This window comes from Acomys russatus, chromosome 24, assembly GCF_903995435.1.
Source record: "Acomys russatus chromosome 24, mAcoRus1.1, whole genome shotgun sequence".
Taxonomy (NCBI): Eukaryota; Metazoa; Chordata; class Mammalia; order Rodentia; family Muridae; genus Acomys; species Acomys russatus.
The window spans coordinates 19934270-19956934 of NC_067160.1; the positions used below are offsets into that span (position 1 = coordinate 19934270).

At 37.3% G+C, this 22665-nt stretch overlaps 1 protein-coding gene and 1 non-coding gene across 2 annotated transcripts in view; one reads left to right on the forward strand and one right to left on the reverse strand.

Annotated features, from left to right (window-relative positions):
• Scn7a (sodium voltage-gated channel alpha subunit 7) overlaps window positions 1–17082 on the forward strand; it is a 90695-nt gene extending 73613 nt beyond the window's left edge. The window contains exons 18-25 of the mRNA XM_051166125.1: window positions 3279–3452; window positions 6560–6667; window positions 7976–8254; window positions 8955–9008; window positions 9358–9495; window positions 11395–11499; window positions 12070–12340; window positions 15591–17082. Coding sequence (XP_051022082.1) covers window positions 3279–3452; window positions 6560–6667; window positions 7976–8254; window positions 8955–9008; window positions 9358–9495; window positions 11395–11499; window positions 12070–12340; window positions 15591–16654 — 2193 coding nt within the window. The 3' untranslated portion in view covers window positions 16655–17082. The remainder of the gene's footprint in view (window positions 1–3278; window positions 3453–6559; window positions 6668–7975; window positions 8255–8954; window positions 9009–9357; window positions 9496–11394; window positions 11500–12069; window positions 12341–15590) is intronic.
• Window positions 17083–20658: 3576 nt separating this feature from the next.
• Window positions 20659–20790, reverse strand: LOC127207760 (small nucleolar RNA SNORA17). Its single transcript, XR_007832968.1, has one exon. It is a non-coding gene; the product is annotated as a small nucleolar RNA SNORA17 (small nucleolar RNA).
• Window positions 20791–22665: the final 1875 nt, after the last annotated feature.

Below are 22665 nucleotides of genomic sequence, written 5' to 3' on the forward strand. Positions count from 1 at the left end.
TGTGTCACACTTTATTAGAAACATTGTGTACAGATTCCATACTAAATTTATTATCAATAATATTTTAAGATATGTGAATTTGTACAGTGATGTATTTGTGATAAACTATAAATAGATAGATAGATATGTTAAATTTAAGTATCAAAGTTAAATAAACAATAATTTCAAAATGTACACATTGTAAAGGGAAAAGTACTCGATGTAACTGGTTTTAATGAAGTTTTATTCACTAATAAATTTAATAAATTAACTCCCCTAAATGGTAAATTGGGGTAAAGGTTATTTAAAATTGCTGTCTGAGAAGAAATAAATGAATGACTCTAGGTAGCTGTGACTTGATTGCTAATGAAATAACACAGTCTAGAACCATATTCTGACTCCACACAGTAACTTTCTTCGTGGCTAGTCTTCCATTCGTGGACTCCTTGTTGCTCGCTTTATACATCTTTGAATTTCATAAAAGTTTGTTCCAGTAGGATTGCATTATATTTTTCTTCCTCCATTCTTTTTATTGCATTGCATATCACTTTGCCATGATGATATAGGTGTCAGTCATCCCTGGCCACCTGATAAATATTTTCTTTTATTTTAAATACTTTCATGGAACAATCACTCCATAAATTGATCATATGACATCTTAGCTTGTGGTGAACACCTTCTATGTGTTCTATTCTGCCCAGGAACAAAGAACTCCACAGCCACATACCTTACAGGTGAGGGAATATAGTCTGGGATACAATCAAAAGGAGGGTACCAGATCTTTCTCCATCACAAGTTTCCCATGAATCATACGTTTGTAAGGCTAAAGTGCCAGAGCATCTCTCTTTCAATAGGTCCAGCTGAAAAGAAATACGTAATCCGGGTCACCTTTTATGGTCAGACTGAAAAGGAATTGTAAGTATTTGAGAAAATTAAGGTCCTGAGCTTGGTGTAAGACATTCACAGTATCTACAGGTATACAAACACCATAGGAAGTGGCAAAATCATGTGCAATTTTTATGTGTTTAGTGCATCATTAAAATAAATTTATTTTTAGAATTAAAATTAAATAAATAGGTTGGACTAGTATTCTCAAGCATGGAATTTTTGTCTTTGGGCTTGATGTGGTCCACTGAGCATTGTCTTTCTTTCTTAGTAGTAGAAAGTTCATTTTTCCCCAGAGCATCTAGTGAACTTTACATTCCTTGTTTATTCTCAGGTCCAATATACAGGGCATCATAACGTAACACATTAACTTGGTGTGCATTTCTGTATCACTGGAAAGTAACGCTACAGCAGTGCATCTGTCCTTTCACTCAGCCCCTGATTGTGTCCATATCATAAGGCACAGAATGTATCTATCCTCACTTAGGTGACAAAGGATACCTGAATATATGACTGAATTCAGGATCTTGAACAGAGCAGGTGATCCTAGGTTCTCCAAAAGAATCAGAAGTAATCACATCTTACACAGTAAGATGTAAGAGTTAGAGTCACCGCTGCCGCTGCTGCCGCTGCTGCCGCCGCCACTCCGGTCCAAGAAAATCTACGCTTCTCCTCTATGCAGGGGCACGCAGGTCCTCTGCACCCTGGTCTCTTCGAACTGTGGAGCACTCCTGCTGCAGTGGTGTGGGGACCTCAGTGTTCCTGGTTCAGAATTCTGTGCAATTCCCTGAATTGTTTACTGGAGCTTCTCAACACAGTCCACACTGCTCGCCATCGTAAACTTCAAAGCCCTACCCAGATCTAGCCAATGGACAGGACATTCTCCACAGTTAAGTGGAGAGTGGGGTATGACTCACACGTACTCTGGTGTCCCATATTTGACCACGTCCCCTGGATGGGGAGACCTGGTGGCACTCAGAGGAAGGATAGCAGGCTACCAAGAAGAGACTTGATACCCTATGAGCATAGACAGGGGGAGGAAGTCCCCCTCAGGAACAGTCATAGGGGAGGGGAGTAAGGGGAAAATGGGAGGGAGGGGGAATGGGAAGATACAAGGGATGGGATAACAATTGAGATGTAATATGAATAAATTAATAAAATAAAAATTAAAAAAAGAGAGCCAGAGTGCTATTAAAAGGAGGATAGAAGTAGAGATCATTCAAGGTGAAAGATGTAGAAACACCAAAGGAAAATAAAGAAAATCTACTCTCCAGATACTGATTTTCACACAGTGAAAATAATTATGGCTGTCACACTTCAAGAATTGTAACAATATACATTTATTGCTTCTGAGACAGCAAATTACAGTGATCTTTATAGAAACTATGTGCATGCAATAAATATACCCTTGGGATCTGGTCTCAATCCTATTATCTCCATTCCTCTCAATATATTTTATAATATCTAAAATATGGCCCATGCTTTCAGAGTGTAACAAGTTCTCTTCTTTAGGAAGTCCCTAGACACTTCATAAAGATGACTCTGCTTATACTGATGGGAGCTAGGGAAGTAGGTAGAATTAGATCTTTTAAACGTGGTTTTCAAAATGCCTTGCTTACTGAAAATTTTGTCATGGTCCTTAAGCAAGACCAAATGTAGAGGATATTACAGGAATATTTAAAAATGCCCCAGAATTCCACCTAGAATGGAAAAGGGATTGTTTTCTATATGTGCATGCCTGGTGGCATCTTTGAGACACATCCCCGTGGTAGGAAAAAAAAAAAAAAACTGTCTCTCAGATGACGGGATTTCTGTTTTGCTAAGTTGTTCGCCAGCACGTTTCAATCATTTGTTATCTAGCCACCCTCATTGCTTCAATCTAGATTTTTCAATAATAATTGTAAAATCAACTTCACAATTCAACATGTACCTAAAACATAGAGGCCATATGGTATGTTGGGTGCAATTATTTCAGTCATTACTTCTTTTGGCTCCATCTGTTACAAAGCTGCAGAGGGAATAAAAGTAGATTTTTTTTTTTTTTAATCTCATGGCCTTGCCAAATTGAGCACAGCCACCTTAATTGATCTCAGACACTAAGCAGAGTCAGTCCAGGTTAGTACTTGGATAAGCACATCCAACTCTTTTGAAGTACCAAGTATAAAAGCCAAGTTTAAAATTGCCCTGCTGCAATTCATTTTTCTAGTTATTTCAGTTCCTGTTTTCAAAATAGGTCTGTACATCCTGCTCTTACCTAAGCTTAGAGACTTGTGAAATTCACTCACTTTTCATTATGAAATGTCCTTCTTTATTTTCAGTTTTATGTCTCATCAAATCTGAAGCTGAATTTAATTCCATATAAATCGTAGTTCCTAGAATATTTGGCATATTAACATATAAAATTTTAATTTCAGGCTTTTGAAGATATATATATCGATCAGCGAAAAACCATTAAAATCTTACTGGAATATGCGGACATGATATTTGCTTACATCTTCATTCTGGAGATGCTTCTCAAGTGGGTGGCTTATGGCTTTAAAGCTTATTTCTCTAACAACTGGTACAAGCTGGACTTCATGGTTGTTATCGTACGTATTTTCAAGAGAACCTTTTTTATTTTTATTTTTTTTATTTTTTGCTCTCACCCTTTCACCTTCTCCTTCCTTCCTTTTCCCTCCATACAACCTCCACACCAACATTTCATTTTTTATAGTTCCACATCTGTAATGTTTAATGTCTATTCCTATCCTGTCACTCCACAACTTGAAACATTCAACGTTACAATCCTAGATTATTGCAATAATTTGCCAACAAAATTACTGATAACAGAACAGTTTATTAAGTAATACCATGCTTGACATTTAAACAATGCAGTCACAATTTGAATATTTATTGTCATCATAACCAGCCTTCACAATATCAGAGTTTTCCTATGGATCATTGGGTAGACTTCATGCTGACATTCCTGCTCTGGCCAAGGTGCAGATTCTGTTATTTTCTGCACAGAAACCAAAGTTAAAAATGAAAAGTGGACATTAATGAACTTCCCTCTGTGGAACCCTATACAAAACAGTCTATGCTTCGCAGGCCACAAGGTAGCTCTTTATAATTAAAAGTCTGTCTTGGTAGAGTGGTGGTGGTGCAAAACTGTAGTCTCAGCCTCTGGGAGATGGAAGCAGGAGGAACTCTGTGAGTTCAAGGGAACACTGGTCTACAGAGCTGGTTCTGGGACATCAAGGGCTACACAAATCCTGTCTCAAAAAAAAAAAAAAAAAGAAGTCTCAAAGACCCTACATAATGTGAGGAGATTGCCTGCTCCCCTAACTTCCCACCCACCCCTATTCTCCATGCCTGCCATCTCAGTAGATGATCTACCTACACTGGCTTTGATGCACTTCAAATTAGCCAATATGACTTCCATCCTGTTGCCTTGGTACTCATTCCTACTTCTGACACTTTGCAAATGTTTATGTTACAGCTGAAATGAAACATTTGAAGTTCCATCATCCTTTGCTACCTAATTAAAATTACAACCACCACAGTATTTTCTTTGTCGTTTCTCTTCACCTCCATAGTGCCTATGAACATTATATAATTTATTCACTCGTTTCTTTTTAATTTGTCTCTCCATACTTAAAGATAAGTTCTATTAAGGCAGAAATTTTCTGAATATTCCTTTTCTCTCCTTTATGCTTTATGCCTTCTAGGCATATTATATAGTTAATAATGTTTACCCAATGAGTAGATGACTGACTATGCTATGGGCAACTATGGAGTCTTTTCTGCATATAACTAATGACTTTCTATAGCTGACCTCTGTCTTATGACTCAGTTTGTACCGTTAGCATTCTAGGCCATAAAGATTCCCAAGAGGACACTGCACCTCTACTCAAGGCTTTGTGCATCTGTACCCCTGTATGCTTATGTAGACAATCCTGTGATTCCAAGGCTACCTCAATACCATCTTTAAAGTACAGGTTTAAGAAAAACTAGGGTTTCTCTGTGTTTATGTTAAAAATATGAAGCAGAGAGATATAATAAAAGTTTTTAAATTGATTAACTTTACATCCTGGTCATAAACATCTCCCTCCTCTCCTCCAGTCTCACTCTTCCTCCCCATCCATCCTCCCCTATTCCTCAGAAAAGGAGATCCTCTCTACCCACTCATCCTGGCTCATCAAGTCACATCAGAACTCAGTTTGTTCTCTTCTCCTGTGGTCTGGCAAAGGAGTCTTGTCAGGAGGAAGTCATCAAAAAACAGGCAACAGAGTCCATTTTAAAGACAGCCCCACTCCCATTCCTAGTGGACCTACATGAAGCCTGAGGTGCCCATTGGCTACATCTATGTAGAGAAGCTAGGTCTAGTACATGCATGGGCCTTTGTTAGTGCTTCAGATTCCACAGCCGCTCTGGGCCTTGGTTAGTTGTCTCTGTTGGTCTGTTTGTGGAGCCCTTTGTCACCTCTAGGTCTTTTTTATTATTCCACTATGTGGAAAAACAAAACAAAACAAAAACCAGAATAGCTAAAACAATCCTATATAACACTAGAACTTCTGAAGGTATTTCCATCCCTGACTTCAAGCTATACTACAGAGCAATAGTAATAAAACTGCATGGTACTGGCATAGAAATAGACTGGTTAATAAATGGAATCTAATCAAAGACCCAGAAATGAGTCCATACACCCATAGAAACTTGATTTTTTGACAAAGGAGCCAAAAACCACACAATGGAAAAAAGACAGCATCTTCAATAAATGGTTATGGTCTAATTAGATGTCTACATGTAGGAAATGCAAATAGGGACATTTTTATCATCCAGCACAAAATGCATGTCCAAGTTGATCAAATACCTCAATATAAAGCCAGATACGCTAAGAGAAACTGAGGAAGAGCCTTGAACTCAATGGCACAGGAGACAACTTCCTGAACAAAACATCAACATCTTAGTCCCTAAGAAACTGAAAAGTTTCTGTATGGCAAAGGAAATTGTCAATAGAAAGAAATGGCAGTCTACATATTGGGAAAAGATCTTCAAAAATCCTACATCCAACAATGGGCTAATATCCAAAGTATACAAAGAACTCAAAAAAAATTAAACACCAACAAACAAAATAACCCAATTAGAAGATATAATAAAGGTTTAATCATATCTGTATATACTTTGTTCAATTCTAAGTAACATATATTAATCCCTGAATTTGTATGAATATAAATTTATTTTACAAATCATACAAGTACAAAACTTTATTTTCATAATCTATGCTTTTAGAGTTCATTTAATATCTTCATATCTGGCTATTAAATTCTTCTGTTGTATGTTGCCTTACCTATAATTATATGGGGGTGATATATAATTATATTCTGTGCCTTGTTTTAATAAATACACTTTCATTGCTGTATTGCAAATGATCTTACTTCAAATTAAAACAGCAGAATTGTTAGTCTTGGTCATATAGAATATCAGGTTTATAAATATTTATACATAATGTTATTTATTTCTGGAAATGATTACTGTTTTATCTTTTAGAAAATATTTTAACAAATGTCATTTCCTTACAATTCGCATTATTAAGACATTGTGAATTATATATTTAAGTGTTCTAAAGGTTGAATGGTGGGTTTAAATATTGTGCCTTTCTATTATAAACAAAACTTTTGTGATCATATTAACTCTTCTTTTTACATACATGCAGGTGTTTTGTCTGAGTTTAATAGGAAAATCTCGAGAAGATCTGAGCCCACTTACTTCCATAAAGTTCCTGCGAGCGCTCAGGGTTCTCTCTCAGTTTGAAAGAATGAAGGTAAGAGAGAAAGTTGAAAACTCAGCTCTGAGTGTTTAAGAGGACCACTACATTTCCATGAATTCCAAGCTATATTTCTGCTTTTAATAGTTATTTTTAACAAACAAATAGCACATCTTCCACTGCATACAAATAGAAAAACTCTGTTAGTCACACTTCTAAAGATTTTAGAAACATACTGCTCATTAGACATGAAAACTAAAAAAAAAATAAGTAAAAACAAGATAAAAGTCCTGTCTCCCTCATTCTGATACTAAAAGGCTTTTCTGAACAATATGGAGAAAACCAATGGATTCAACTATATAAATGCCAAAATATCTACAATATCTACAAAAGTCCCATGGCTTCATCTTAGAGTTATAATAAAGCAACTGAAAGCATATCTTAATTAAAAACATTAATCCTAGGACATAAATATATGGCATATAAGCAAAGAAATAAGGAAAATATTTAAATATATTAATGGCTAAAGAAGAAAAAAATGAAATGTTTAAACGGATGATGGAAAACAGAATTGATGGTGCTTATATAGTGGAAAAGAAATAAAAATATAAATTCCTAAAGAAAGTGAAACAGACTCCCAAGGTTTGAAGGGATCCTGTTGGATATCGCAAGCAGTTCAATTTTGAGCCACCAGTTTCGGTGCAGTCCCAACAACTAGGTTCTATTAGATTCTTAGAGGGAGGTAGGAAAAGGATGGCAGTGATTTCTGATTAGTGTTCACCTTGAAGGTGTGGACTCTTCAGCCTCTCACTCTGCGGGCTCTTCAGTAGCATGGTTCAGTGAGGAGGGTAGGGTCTATCTTAGAGCTGCTGTGCTCCTGAGCCAGTGGATTGCTCTGACTACACTAATACTTCATATCTTTTATGCCGTTCCTTCATTGGCTTTTTTGCAAGCCCATCCCTCTAAAGGTCATATGCCTCAAGTTAGTTCTCAGCCCACTCTATAACCTCTTTTATGTATTTTATAGATAGTCTAATTCATGCACTGAGTTTAAATTATCTTAGCCATTCTAATGCGGTATAGAATTCACTCAAATGCAGATTTAGTTTAACATTTGAACTAATCAGTTCTGTTGCCTGTTAATGTTGAGCTGAAATCTTGAAAGTATATTGATTTTTAACATAATTTTATTAAAACTGAATAGCTGTTTAATTAATTCCAATATTTGCAGAAAAAGTATTCAAACTCTAAATATGCAGTTCGTCTGACTCAATATGATCCTGTATTAATAACTACTTTTAATCTTACCAGAATTTAAATGTTTTCCCACATTTTACTTAAAATGTTCATTTTCTTATACTCCAGGTGGTTCTGAGAGCCCTGATAAAAACAACTTTACCCACCCTGAGCGTGTTTCTGGTCTGTCTAATGACTTGGCTACTTTTCAGTATTATTGGAGTATACTTATTTGCTGGCAAGTTCTATGAATGTATTGACCCAACCAGTGGAGAAAGATTCTCTGCATTTGAAGTTATGGATAAGAATCAATGTGAAAGCCTAGTATTTAATGAATCAATGCCATGGGAGAATGCAAAACTGAACTTTGATAATGTTGGAAATGGTTTTCTTTCTCTGCTCCAAGTGGTGAGTATACTTTCTGATCTATTTAAAAATCAAATTTATGTTAAAGTTCTAGCAAGCTTGCGTTTTGAACAGAGTACGGGTAATGAACAGACTTAGTTATAAAATGGTGAGCAATTATTATGGCATAGAAGACAATTATGAGATACATGCTGTTCTAGGCTTCTTTGAGGATCCAATAAAATATAGTCCCTGCTCTTGTGAGAGAAGCAAATGGGAATGACATTACAGACCAAGGAAAGAAAATGGCAGGATGTCACGATCTCCACCATTGCTCCTTGGTAACAGGCCTACAGCCCTTCAGTCTAGCTTGGATTGCTGCGGTCTTTACACTGCTTAGCATGCTGAGTGATGCTACTTAGTGGTCTGATATGCAGCAAACATGTAAGGTCCACCACTCAAATATCCCATAAGACCACAAACAAAGTTTAGATGTTTATTATCATGTAGTTAGAATTCATCTCCTTTTGCTTCTCTTGTTCTATTGAAACAATATTAAACAGTTTACTCATTTCCAATGAATTAGGTAAGAGTGACATAATGTGACAACGAACTTGTTAAATGTCTTAGTTACACAGTATATTGAAGTGTGGCAAGTCTCACCATCTACTGTTAGAGCGTTAAGCAAAAACGAATTAAGGTTTGCTTTTTATCTACTGTGAAAAGTTCTGTATAAGACTCATGTATGTCTTTCTTTCAACAGGCAACTTTTAATGGATGGATAGATATTATGTATTCAGCAGTTGATTCTGTTGATGTAAGTATCTGATATTCCTAGTATCATCGTCAAGGTAGTGCCTTAAGCACAGGTAACAGTGGTGGTTTTTAAAGATCAAATATATTTCAGATTTGTTTTTTGTGAGAACTGAATATAATTACAATAACTTATGAAAAAATGGTGACGAAGTTATCCTACCTGAAGAGTTACCACTTTTTAAACAATAACTAGAACAAATAAACATTTAAAATCCCAAATGAACAAAGCCAGGAAAGCATATACTTTATTTGTCAGGATTGGGTTTTTCTTGTCATAAGTTTGTCTTATGAGTTTCTTGTTTTAAAGGGTTAGTATCCATATTGTACTAATTTTTCCCATTCGATTTTAGGTAAATATGCAGCCTAGTTTTGAACACAACCTCTACATGTATATTTATTTTATCATCTTTATTGTCTTTGGATTATTTCTCCCTCTGTGTATGCTGATCGGTGTTATTATTAGTAACTTCAACAAGCAAAAAGTTAAGATAAGTATAACTATTCTTGCTACATGCTTAAAATCAGACAACTTTCCAAAAAATTTTAGATTTGTCTTATTCTTTTGGTGTCATTTTTACATGGTATAAATATAATAGAATAGTAATTAGTGTTACTATCAATTGTAAACTTTACAAAATGCCCAGCTTTATTATATCTATAATATCCAAAATACATTTATACAAGAGTTAAAGTTTAAAAGTTCCTGCATTTATGTGTGCGGTTGTCAATAATAGTGTAATGAAAATCAAATAACAAAACCTTACTGTGTCTATACATAAATAAATGCATATACACAGAAAAAAGTTTTATTTTTGAAATAGGGTCCCATAATTCTTTTGAGTAAGCACATGGTAATTTCAAGGTATTGTTAAAGAACAAGTAAAGTTATTTTTGCTCTCAAGCACAGGACATAAATGATAACATATAGAAATTAAGTGTACTTTGGATTTAATATTGCACAGACAATCAAGTATTTCCAGAAATACATCAAATTGTTGAGATCTCAATTTTCAGAAACTTCTGTCACCAACTATAGGCATCATCAGCCCTGTCCACAGAATACAGGGTATAAATTCATTTCCCTTCCTCCTTCAACCCCCCCTTCCCCCCCTGTCTCCTTCTCTCTCTGTCTCTCTGTCTCTCTCTCCTCTCTGTCTCTCTGTCTCTGTCTCTGTCTCTGTCTCTCTCTCTCTCTCTCTCTCTCTCTCTCTCTCTCTCTCTCTCTCTCTCTCTCGTGTGTGTGTGTGTGTGTGTGTGTCTTTAGATGTATGTTCACATATGTGCGTATCCATAAAGGAATCAAAGATCTACTTAAGGTTTCATCCCAGAGGTGTGACATCCACATTTTGTTTGTTTTCTTGCCTGCTTGAGACAGGTTCTCTTATTCCATTAACCCAGAGTTCACTAAGTAGCTAGCCTGGCGAGCCAGTGCATACCAGGGATCTGCCTGTTTCTGCCTCCCCAACCTTGGGATTGCCTGTGAAGTCATCATGCAGAACTTTTAACCTGGGTCCTGAAGATCAAATCCAGGTCCTCTTGCTTGCAAAGAAATCAGGTTACCGTCAGGCAGCTCCCTGGTCCCATAAGAATTCTGTTAAGTCAATGTGTTCTAAGGCTCCAGAGTCATAACCAGCATGGACATAGTCTGTATTAGAGAGCTCTTTTTCAAGTAGAGAAAGACTTAGGTATAAAACCCAAACCATATGGATGTTTAACAAGGCAGAGGTGCTACTTACAGTGAGCAGAAAGTTCAGCAAGTAGGTCTCATGTGATCTGATGCTGCAGCATCCTAGGACTGTCTTTCCAAGTGATAGCACATTAGTGTTTGTTTCCAGTCTTCTGATGATGGTGCATGTCCTGACCAGATTATGACCTGGTGAATAAACAATGTAGTTCCCAGATTAAAGATACTCTTCAGTTTAAAAATTTTGTATAAGATTTTGAAATTAGCACGAGAAACCCAAAAATGAATCATATCTAGGAACTGATGTCCAGTAAGTCCCCTACACTTTTCAAAATTATTTTAAAAACCCTTTTGGTTGCATTTGTAAAATATGGCCATACTTGAATTTATAAAAATGAAAATTTATCCAATTCTAAGTTTAATTACTTTTGCTTGTTAAAAGACTCAGATGTTATCTGTTAAATTCAATGTTTCACGGTGGGCTTTACTGTGTCTTTTATGCGTCTCCCTGTCTCGCTAACTGAAAGGAGAAAAGGGCAGTAAAGATGGTTAGACATCATATGCCCTTTGCGTTTTCTATGGATTTTCCTATAAAAATCCCAAAGTGTGATGGTGCAGAGAAGGAAGTCTAGTTTTCTAAAGTGCACATCAGTGAAGGGAAGAGTTTAGATGCGATTTTGCTATTTTTTTATTTATCTTTTACCAGGGGGGCTCGAACATCTTTATAACTGTAACACAGAAAAAACAGTACCGGGCACTGAAGAAGCTCTTGTATGAAGACTTTCAGAGACCAGCACCCCGCCCCGTAGTAAGAAAATGTCTTGAGTCTTAAAAAAATATTCATTTTCATTCAGGCTGGGAATGTAGCTTAGAGGTAGAGTACTTGTGTAACAAATCCAAGACCCTGGTTTCAAGCACTCGAATCAAAGGTACATAAGCTTCTCTGCCAACGTTTAAAAATATTTATTTATCACTTATAAGTTTAAAATGTGGCTTCTAAAAATTATTAACAGATGTGTTTGGTGTTATGCCTGTACTCCCAGAATTTGGGAGGTAGAGGGAGGATTAGCAGGAGATCAGGGCTGATCTCCACAGCATAGCAGGTTTGAGACCGGCTTGGGTGACATTACTCTGTCTCAAAACAAAGTCAAATGCAACGCAACAATATATATGCATTTATATTTATATATCATTATACATATAATGACATATATATCAAATGCTTCTTGAAAACGATTATAAAATACATTCTTTGACAAAAGATTCAAGTGTTGTTTTTTTTGTATTATGTTGGGAGGGAACTTGTAGGATCCAGAAACCATGCATACAAGTATGTATGTCGCTTGTTAATAGAGATTGCCCTTTTCTTCACCTACAGAACAAGGTCCGAGGCTTCATCTTTGACCTAGTAACACATCGTGTCTTTAATGTTATCATCATACTTCTTATCTGTTTCCAAGCAACAACCATTATGATACAAACTGATGAGCAGAGTCCACAAATGGAAACTGCTGTCTACTGGATGAACTCCATCTTTGTCATTCTGTTCACTCTGGAATGCATACTGAAGCTCAGTGCCTTCCACTGCCACTACTTCACCAGTGCATGGAATGTTCATGATTTTATGGTGGTCGTTTTCTCCATTACAGGTAAGGTTTGTTCTTGTCAACTTTTCCGTTACAGTGTTAGTGTAGGCTATCGCAATGCCTACTGAGATAGTGACCCCTTAGAAGCAAAATGATAAGTCCACTTACTTCCCCAAAAGAATAGATCATTATTTGCAATATATATATATACAATCACTATTTTCTTGGTGAGAAAAAAATAAATTTTATGTGTTAAAATATCTTAACAGGGCATGGTGGCCACATGCCTTTAATCTCAGCAATTGGGAAATAGAGGCAAGTGGATCTCTACGAGTTCGAGGCTACCCTGGTCTACAAAGTGAGTTCTAGGACAGGCAAGGTTACACATAAAAACCCTTTCTTGGAAAACAACAACAACAACAAAAACCTTAAGTATCTGTCACAAACACATGATACCTGCTTAGTTATCTGTAATCTGTATCACTCTAGGCTGCCAGGAGAAGGAACTCTGTGTTAAAATGAAATGGTTTTTAAGCGCACTAAGATTCCTTCCTTTAAGATTTTTTAATGTTCCCAACCTTCCCACCATTAGAATTTTAGTATTTAAAAGATTTTTCCCTACTGTCAAAGTTTTAGGGTTTAATGAATGTGTCTCTAGTTTTCTATTACTTGTATACTCTTACTCTGTTGGCAAATACACTTCATTATCCTCTTTCTAAATAGATGGGACTCTGCATATCAAGGTTAGGGATAATTTCTATATTCACACAGATTACAGACTCTCAGAGCAGGCATATGCAGAGCAGTATATTCTCATATGTTCTGAAGCACAGGGTACTGTCACCATGGCAGAGGAAAGGACACCGTCTGTAACTGGTCATCACAGAAAATGTCACTTAAGAAGCAAATTTAAACAGAAACTTACGGGGTAAAGGCATATCCAGTCATTGATTTTAGGGCAAAATTATATCAGAAATAGAGACATTTCTTTAGTGTTTGCTTCTGCATTACCAGTGTGTGATCTCCATGAGAGCAGGTAGCACTTCAGAGTTAGCGATGTCAAGGCCTGCCCTAAGGCTCAATTATCATTGCAGAAGACGGGTAGGAAGCTTATAATAGCCGGAGGACCAGGGAGTTTGCGGGGAGATTGTGTCTCTTTGGAATATGAGAAGCTACACTGGTAAAATCTCACCAATGTGACTGCCTAAACATTAGCTGAACAAAGAAGAAAGACATGCTACAAGGGGGAGCCCAGGATATCTCTATCATATACAAAGAATGACAGGGAACAAGGGATGCTGAGAGTGAGAGGAACAGTATGCTCAGGGAAGAGCATACCAACTGGTTATCCAATACAAAGTGGTCAGCCTGAAAATATATATACAATTAACATTATATGGACTTAGAAGGTTGGACTTGTATATTTAGGATGATAAATGTATTTATATGTGCGTGAATATGTGTGTGTGTGCATGTGTATGCATGTGTGTGTACATGTGCAATTAGTGAGGGAGTGTGTGTGTGTGTGTGTGTGTGTGCGTGTGCATGTGCTTGTGTAACAACAATTAATGCAAAAAGGGGCCATGAATTTTGGAAAGGAAGGAAGGCTATATGGGAAGATTCAGATGAAGGAAAGGGAATCTAATGTGATTATATTAGAGTCTCTAAAAAGAAAAGAAAAAAATTTAATGGTTGATAATATCAACTAGGAATTTTCATAACAGAAAACATATATAAATTGCCTGCCAAATTTGCATTCAGAAATTTCACTCTTTCAGTATAATAGTGAATTCATGTCGTTGGCTACTGAGAGAAAAATTTAAGCAGCATGATAGAACAGGATATGGTGATCAGGAGAGGCGACAGTTAGGAAACAAGCGAATGCAAGAAGCACAGTGACTGCAGTAGCATTTAAGAGTGAGCAGGAGTAGGAAAGGCTGCCATAAAGACAGCTGCTTAAACTCGAATCTCCAATGTTCAGGCCAGTCAGTCATCTGGCCGAGGCACAGACATGGCCAACTGAAGTAAAACACTAGGTATAAATAAACTGAGATGCTGAGGGGAGAGCTCTTGGGTGGTTTAATGAGGGAGATGTTGAGGTGAACAAGGATGCTCTTTGCCAGTTACTAAGGCCTTCAGCTGAGTGGAAGTGAGGAGGGTTGTGTGGCTCACAGAGTAAGGACATGATAAGAGAGGATTGAGTTGAACACCATAATCCACAGAGAGTTTATCTCTTACTAAGAATTATTGGGCAAAATGTGCCTGGAAATCTCAATCAAAAGGGACAAAGGCTCATATTCTGTCCTTTTTCCTAAGAAATGTAGAGTGAGGACAATATGCCTTCTGAGCTTGAAAGTGTCTCATGGAAAATAATGTCACCAGGAGAGTCATATTTTGATAAGGATTTAATATCCTGGTAGTGAGCATGTGGATAAACTTGGACACAGTTAAATAAGAATGCCTTGTGAATAATAAAAGAGCAGAGAGAGATGGGACTCTTGGTGGTGCAGAAGCATCACTAACGTGCACTAGAGGGGATATAGGTACGACAAAACCCCATGGGTGTGTCATCTTAGAGAGTGAGCATGTTAACAAAGTGTGAGACGTGATACCTCCTCTCAGCAAATATACCACATTCTCATGGCGCTGTCCCCCAAGGACCCTCTCAGCCAAAAACCAACAGGAAGTTGTAAGGAGAGGCTCATATTCTACTCATCTTTGAAGTTTCTTGGGCACAACTACTACTTATAAAAGAAAAAAAATTATCAGGCAATCTATGAATCACTGCATGTTGTACATTTTCTATAGTCATGGCTACGAGTAATGTCTCCCTGCCTTGCTTTCTATTCATTCTTATTAACTGCCATAAGTTAATGGATTATAAGTAAATAATAAATACATCTTTAAGAGAAATTATGTTACTCATCTTTCCATATTGACCTCATACCTTTTAAGGCGTTAGAATCAGTGAGACTGGGCAAATTTTCTTAATCCAACAATGTTAGAAAAGTTTTGAGTATTGGCCTAGAGTGTGCTGCATCTAGTCATCTGTGAATTCAAAAGCATCTTAAGATGACAGCACAGAAGAATTGTCCTCTAGATTTTGGTACAGATTTTGGTCATTGATAAAATTAATATTTACCTAACCCAATGTCCAATATGCTGTTACATGAGATAGGTTAAATGATGGAGTCATAGTAGATTCGTGAATGAAAAAAAAAAAAAACTACATTACTTGCAAAAAAGTATATTTTCTATATTCAGTTGCATTTGGATAATTTTGCTGCCTCCTTGTATCTTTTCTCATGCTAAGGATTATTGCTGCCTATGACAATAGGACAACACTTTGTGCCTTCGTCGCTTGTACAACTCATACTTCTCTCTCGGGTCATCCACATCCTGCTTCCTGGGGAAGGACCAAAGGTTTTCTACGACCTGATGCTTCCTTTGATGCTGTCCCTCCCGGCACTGCTCAACATTAGTCTGCTCATCTTCCTGGTCATGTTCATCTATGCCATCTTTGGAATGTACAATTTTGCCTATGTTAAAAAAGAAGCTGGAATCAACGATGTGTCCAACTTTGAGACCTTTGGAAGCAGTATGCTCTGTCTCTTTCAGGTTACAATATTTTCTGGTTGGGATGGGATGCTGAGTGCCATTTTCAACAGCCAGTGGTCTGACTGTGACCCTGACAAAATTAACCCTGGGACTCAGGTCAAAGGAGACTGTGGGAGCCCTTCTGTTGGGGTTTTTTATTTTGTCAGTTACATCCTCATAGCATGGCTGGTCATTGTTAATATGTACATTGCTTTGATCATGGAGTTTTTAAGTATCCCTAATAAGAGAAAAGCCAGGACCTTGAGCGAAGATGACTTTAAGAAATTCTTCCAGGTATGGAACAGGTTTGACCCTGATAGGACCCAGTACATAGACTCCAGCAAGCTTTCGGATTTTGCAGCTGCCCTCGATCCTCCCCTTTTCATGGCGAAACCGAACAAGGGCCAGCTTGTAGCTCTGGATCTCCCCATGGCTGCAGGGGACAGGATCCATTGTCTGGACATCTTACTCGCCTTTACAAAAAGAGTCATGGGAAAAGATGAGAGGGTAGAGAAAATGCTTTCAGAGATAGAAGCTGGCTTTATGTTAGCGAACCCTTTCAAAATCACATATGAACCAATCACAACTACTTTGAAACGCAAACAGGAAGCCGTTTCGGCAACCATCATCCAGCGCGCATATAAAAGTTACCGCTTAAGGCAAAATGACAAAAACGTACCAGATAGCCCTATAATAGATGACGACAGAGATAATGCTGCTTCCAAAGGGGCTCACTCTGACAAAGTCGAGGAAAAAGCATCTTTTCAAACCCCAATCTAGTTGCACTGCACACTTCTACTTTCTTCACATATCCCCAAACACGGAAAGCTTAACTAAGCACGAGCATCAATCAGAGAGCAGAGATGATGATCACAACTCTGTGCCCGCATGTCTTCATGGCAAACTGAGTTTTATATTCAGTCTGCCGATGCATCGGGAAGGACAGCAGCACTTCAGGATTAATGTAGGCTACTGTTGTGTTTTGGCTATCTTTTTTCTACATGGCCTGCCTGGTGTTTAGTTCCATGAAGTGAGATTGTGCTTCAGACATAGGGAAATACTGAATTAAATCACAAACATTCATAAATAAATGTTGCTCGCTTGAAGGGAAAGTGCAGTTCTTCAGAAAGTGCCTTTCAGTTCCGTCATAAAGAAGTTTTGGCTGATTTATGACATATATTTCTTAAAATGTTTGGCTAAACACCCCCTTTTTTCCCTTTTCTTTCTTCTTAACTTTTTGTCTATTTGCTTGTTTTTGTTTTGTTTTGTTTTTTCTGTCTGGTTGTTGTTGTTGCTGCTGCTATTTTTTCGTTTTGGACATTGGTTACTGATGTTGTTTCATTGCTCTGGCAAGCAGTAGAGGAGCTCCACCTCAGCAACAGATGAGGTTTACAGGGCAAGAAGCACAAAAGAAATACACTCTAAGTACATATTTTGTATTTTCTTCACATTTATTCCCTTTTAAAAAGTACACACTTACTAAAAGGGTATCATAAATATAAATGTTAATGGCCTAAACTTTACCTTATTGTAAAAATTGATGTATTTTTTACAGTTATCCATAGCAGATGCATGATATCATATAAATTAGAATAATTGACGGCAACCAGCATGTATAGGGATTTTCAGTGTCCTAACCCTTATTTAGGAAACTGGTCAGTTGAAAGTTCTTCTCATTGCACCTTGTATTTCTTATAGCTTCAACTGGAAAGCAACTCTTCAAACAATAAGGACTGTGAATTAGCAGACGAAAATTAAGTTGGTATTTTATACCATCATTGTATACGAATTAATTTTGGTGATAATTTATATTTTCCCTTCTTATTTGTTTTATATTTTGTCATACATATAAGTACTCTCTTAAATGTTTTATATTTGAGAATCTGTAAAATAACAGACATTAGTTTTAACTACAGGTATTATTTTTATTAATATGAATAGTTGATTTTGATTCATTCATTCATAAAATTGTGTACTTCCTACGATATAGTTTGATAATCTGATATATTCTCCACTTGTATAAAAACTAATTTCACTGTGCCTATGAAGTCTTCCAGAATTAAAAAGAAAAAAAAATATATATATATATATATTCTGTTGACTTATATAACAAGCTTTAAATGTGTTTTGTGACACTTGATACCATTATGTCCTGGAGATTATATTTTGTAATGAATGCATGCTCTTGAGCCTTAACTCCTGTAATCAACTTCTGCTCTTCAGAAACTGAATAACTTTACCAACTTGCCTTGGAAGATATCTGAGTAAATGTAATTTCAGAGCCTGTTGTTTTGCTGTTGGTTTGGTTTGGTTTTGGGGGGACGGTTTCTATAAAATTATTTTTCTTTCACTCCTCACTCTGTGATGTGATTGGTACAATAGAGGCATGAGGGGATAACTGGTGACCTAGTGACAGCTTGTGTGTTACCTCAACTTCTCAGCTTTCTAGGTCCTGAGAATGCCTCAATGTGGAAATTGCTACAGATACTAAAACTGAATCACAACTTGCTTCCATAAACCCCGTGAAGACAACGCATTGAATTTAAAAATCATTTTGCTGTTACTCGTAAGGAGTGGTAAGCAATAGACATCCAATACTGCAGGAAGGTTCATTTCTAGAAGACTATTGTCATATATTCTCCTTTTGAGATTCCACAGAAAATAATAAATGTCGCCTGTTAAGTGCACTTGGCTTTGCTTTTGTATTATTATTTTGTAAGCCAGGTTGGGAAATCTGATTAGTAAATTTTTAACAGTAATATTTACAAAATAATTTATTCATTTCTTCATTCCCATAATTCAAGATTGAAACCCCTTAGGCTGCCTTTGGATCACTGATACTTAACCTCTCGGTGTATGAGCAGCTGTCAAATCTGTGAAAGATTCAGCTGAGATTTTAGTAGGACTCACATTAAATTTGAGATTCATTTGGGTATTGGAGTAGTCTCCATATTTAGCCTTTGTTCCATTAATACAGCATGTATTTCAGTTCTATTTAGATGCTAATCAATTCTAAGGACATTTTGGAAAATGATTTTTTTCACTGTTTTTCTTACTTCCTTCTCCCATTTTTGTTGATTTCTGCTACTATTAGTAGACTATCTTTCTTTATGCCCACTTTCTATTAGTCTGTTCTTCATCTTAAATTCTGTGCAGTAAAAAATTAAGTTGTTTATTTCCATACTTTCTTCATGACTAATATGTGTTAGGAAAAAAAATATATATATATATATTTAATTGCATCCTAACATGACAATATGTTATGTTTGTTTTCATTCAATTCTATATCTTCTTTTTAAAGACATATAAAAATGTAAGACTTTATTAAACAATCTTAATTTGTATTACATAGACCATTACCCAGTAAGTTCAGAACATGCATTCTTTTAGAACCTGTGGGTAATATGTCAAAACTGAATAAATACTGGTCTATAACATAGATTTTCATGAATTGCAAAGAATAGGTGTCACATAAATCATTTTCTTTGACCACAGTGAAATTTAGATGAAAATAAACTTTAAAATGTAGGTAGAACACACACACACTCAAAATAACCAAAATAAAATATTTTATAAGTAGAACTAGCAATGTTTCACTTAAATATGTTTTTAAGTGTCCTATTATATATAGACTTACTCTCTTAGCCTGTACTTCATTTACAGAAGTGTAACAATACTATATCTTTTCAATTTTCTTTTAATGCTTCTCCTTTGATCCCTGAATCTGTTCTGTTTAATTTCTATGTTTAGAATTTTCCTGATTGCCTATATGTGATTGAATTATAGTTTAGATACATTGTTACCTAATAACACACTGTGTGTAATTTCAATTTATTTAGTCACAGTTCATTTTTAGCCAAATATTGAATGTGCTCATGGACACGCGATAGCATGTGTTTTGTCATTCTTCTGAGTGTGCCCAATTCCTGTTCACTCAAGATCATCTGTGTCTTTGCTGATTTTGCTTTTGTTAATTTTGTTGGTTTCTGAGAGGGGAATATTAAAATTTTCATTCGCCTGTTCTTTTCAATGAATTTTACTTTGTTTTGAAATGCTGTTGTTTGACACCGCCAGCGAGGGGCAAAGCCAGCTCTCCCACTCTCGTGCTCTCAGGGCTGGCTCATCCTTACCCACAGCATCAGAGCCAGTTCTACTGTGCTGCCCTGGAGATGTGCAGGGCCCATGCTGCAACAGGCAAGAGACATGGCCAGTTCTCCCACGTTCATGACCCCGGTGAGGCCTCAGTGGCATTACAAGCCAAGACTCCTCCATAGTCTCCAGTGGCATCACTGGCTACTCACATTAGGCTCTTCTTTATTACCCTTGAGTCTCCAGTTATGACTCTCTTCATTGCTCCCACATCCTTCATTTTTTTCTTCTATTCCAGGTGTCCTCCACTTACTTGTCTCTCTTAGAGGTGCCTGGGGTCTCTGAGTGTCTGAGATCATCTTAGGAGTCGTCTCAAGCATGCTAAGACCCAGCCATTTATTATGGCACAGGGCCATGGTAGGTCCCTTAGGCCTTCAAGGTGCAGGACTTGTGGTCAGCTCAGGCTAGGTCTTCAGGTTCCAGGGCATCAAAATGGCGGCCATCTTGAGCTCACTCCTAGCCAAAGCCAGCCCTAGTGGGCCCATCAGGGGTCATCTGTTGTAGGCTCACTCCCAACCGGGGCTGAAGTCTCAGGCAGGATTCATCTCATCTCCAGCTTGCTTTCTGCCCTGGGAGCCCATCCAGGGATATGTGGAGCTGGACTGGTGGCCTTCCCAAGCTAGCTTTTCTCAAGGAGTCTCAAGCTACTAATCATTCAGATGTCCATAGGTCAGAACACTGAGCATAGACGTAGCCTCTCCCCTCTCTGCCACCTAGGGACACACAGGTGACACAGCAGCCACTCCTACAATGCCTCTAAGAGCATGGTTGATGTTTATTTTTAAAGGTTTGTTTTGTTTTAATTATTTTCCTTTTACTTAAAATAGATACTTTTCCCCCTTTTCACGTGCCCTACTGTCCAAATTGACTCCATTTCTGGCAGTCTTTAGAAAACAATAGTCTTCTAAGGCATTACACTATACTGTACTGTACTGCACTGTACTGCACTGCACTACCCTACACTATACTATACTGTACTGTACTGCACTGTACTGCACTGCACTACCCTACACTATACTATAGTATACTATACTGTACTGTACTGCACTGTACTGCACTGCACTACCCTACACTATACTATAATAATGATAAGACAAAAAATAGCACATCAGAGTTAGATAAAAGAAACTGAAACAAAAGAGCCCAAGAGAAGCCACAATAATAATAGGCCCACCATTTTGCATATACTCAGGAATCCCATAAAAACACTAAGCAGCCAGCCATAATATATACGCAGAGGACCTGGTGCAGACCTGTGCAGGCCTCATGTGTGTTGCCTCCATCTCTACGAATTCATATGAGCTTTGATAATTTTTATTTATAGTGCCTTATTTTATTGGTGTCCTCCATTCCCTCTAGCTCTTCTTCTACTCCTCTACTGGATTTTTATACTGATTTCAACAACCACAGTTAGGAAAAAAATATGAACCACAAATTTTCTCACCTCACAAAACTGCTATCCAGTAAGGCAAAAGTCCATGAAGAAAGTGATGTAAAACTATTTCAACCTTAACTATGAATGGAATTAAATATACTATGGTTGCTGAGTTGAAAGCACATTGAACTTGACCCAGTTTTAACCACAGCATAACCATCTATATACAATTAAGGTGCGAATATTTTTAACATTTTTTTACACTAATGTTTTTCTTCTCTCACTTCAAATTCCAATTACTTGAATCCTTTTCTCAAAAAAAAAAAAAAAAATCTCTTCCTTAGTGTCCAAGTCAAGACTGAATAATTGACAATTTCTTATCAAGAATATTGATTGAGTCTTAACGCCTTCAAAGGTCCAAACTAGCAGAACTAGAGAGAAGATGCTTCTCAGCTAGGTAATATGCTCCTAGTTAATGAGCCAAGCTACCGCTACAAGACATACAGTTACAACTTATCAATAATTTGCCACTTGGAAAATTATGCCACTGGGGGTGATAATGTCGCCCAAAGAACTGTAGACTATCTAGCAAACTCCCAAGTACCAGGCTTGTGAGCCTCCTTTGGAGTCGTTGGTGAAGGGAACCATGAAGGCTATTGCTGTTTCCCTTTGTGACTTCCCAGAACTTAGAGCAGTGAACTTGGAGGAATGGCGCTGGAGCTGCCTCAAAGCAACATCCCTGAGCACTAGCATTTGTAGTGTTACAACTTCATATCCATGCCATCCGGGGAGGAAGGCAACCAGTATCCTTTAACTTTTTGTGATGCCTAGGAACCACAATGATGACAAGGATGAAGAGATATCCCTAGAGCACAATGGCATCACTTATGTCTTAGAGGTAACCAATAGCTCTCTGCTTGGATTTAGGGACTGCTCAGCAGAAAGATAACCATTCCTGGTTCTGTGAACAGAATCTACCTCCCACGGCTACTGAGGTCATTGATCTTAGAAGAGAAACCACTACTGCCATTTTTCAAAACCCTTTTAATTCTGAACTGCATTATAAATACAAATCCCTATACCCACAGTAAGTGCAACTTTACCTCTCATCAAAGATTCTTCTTTCTACATCACCAAAGACCTTCACAGAATGGGACAAAATGCAAAGAGCAGTTGGTCTCAGCCCTGGTGGTACCTTTGGTAAACAGCGCTTCCACCCAAGGCTCAGGAAACACTGCAGAAGGGATGGAGTGGCTGCATGACCCAG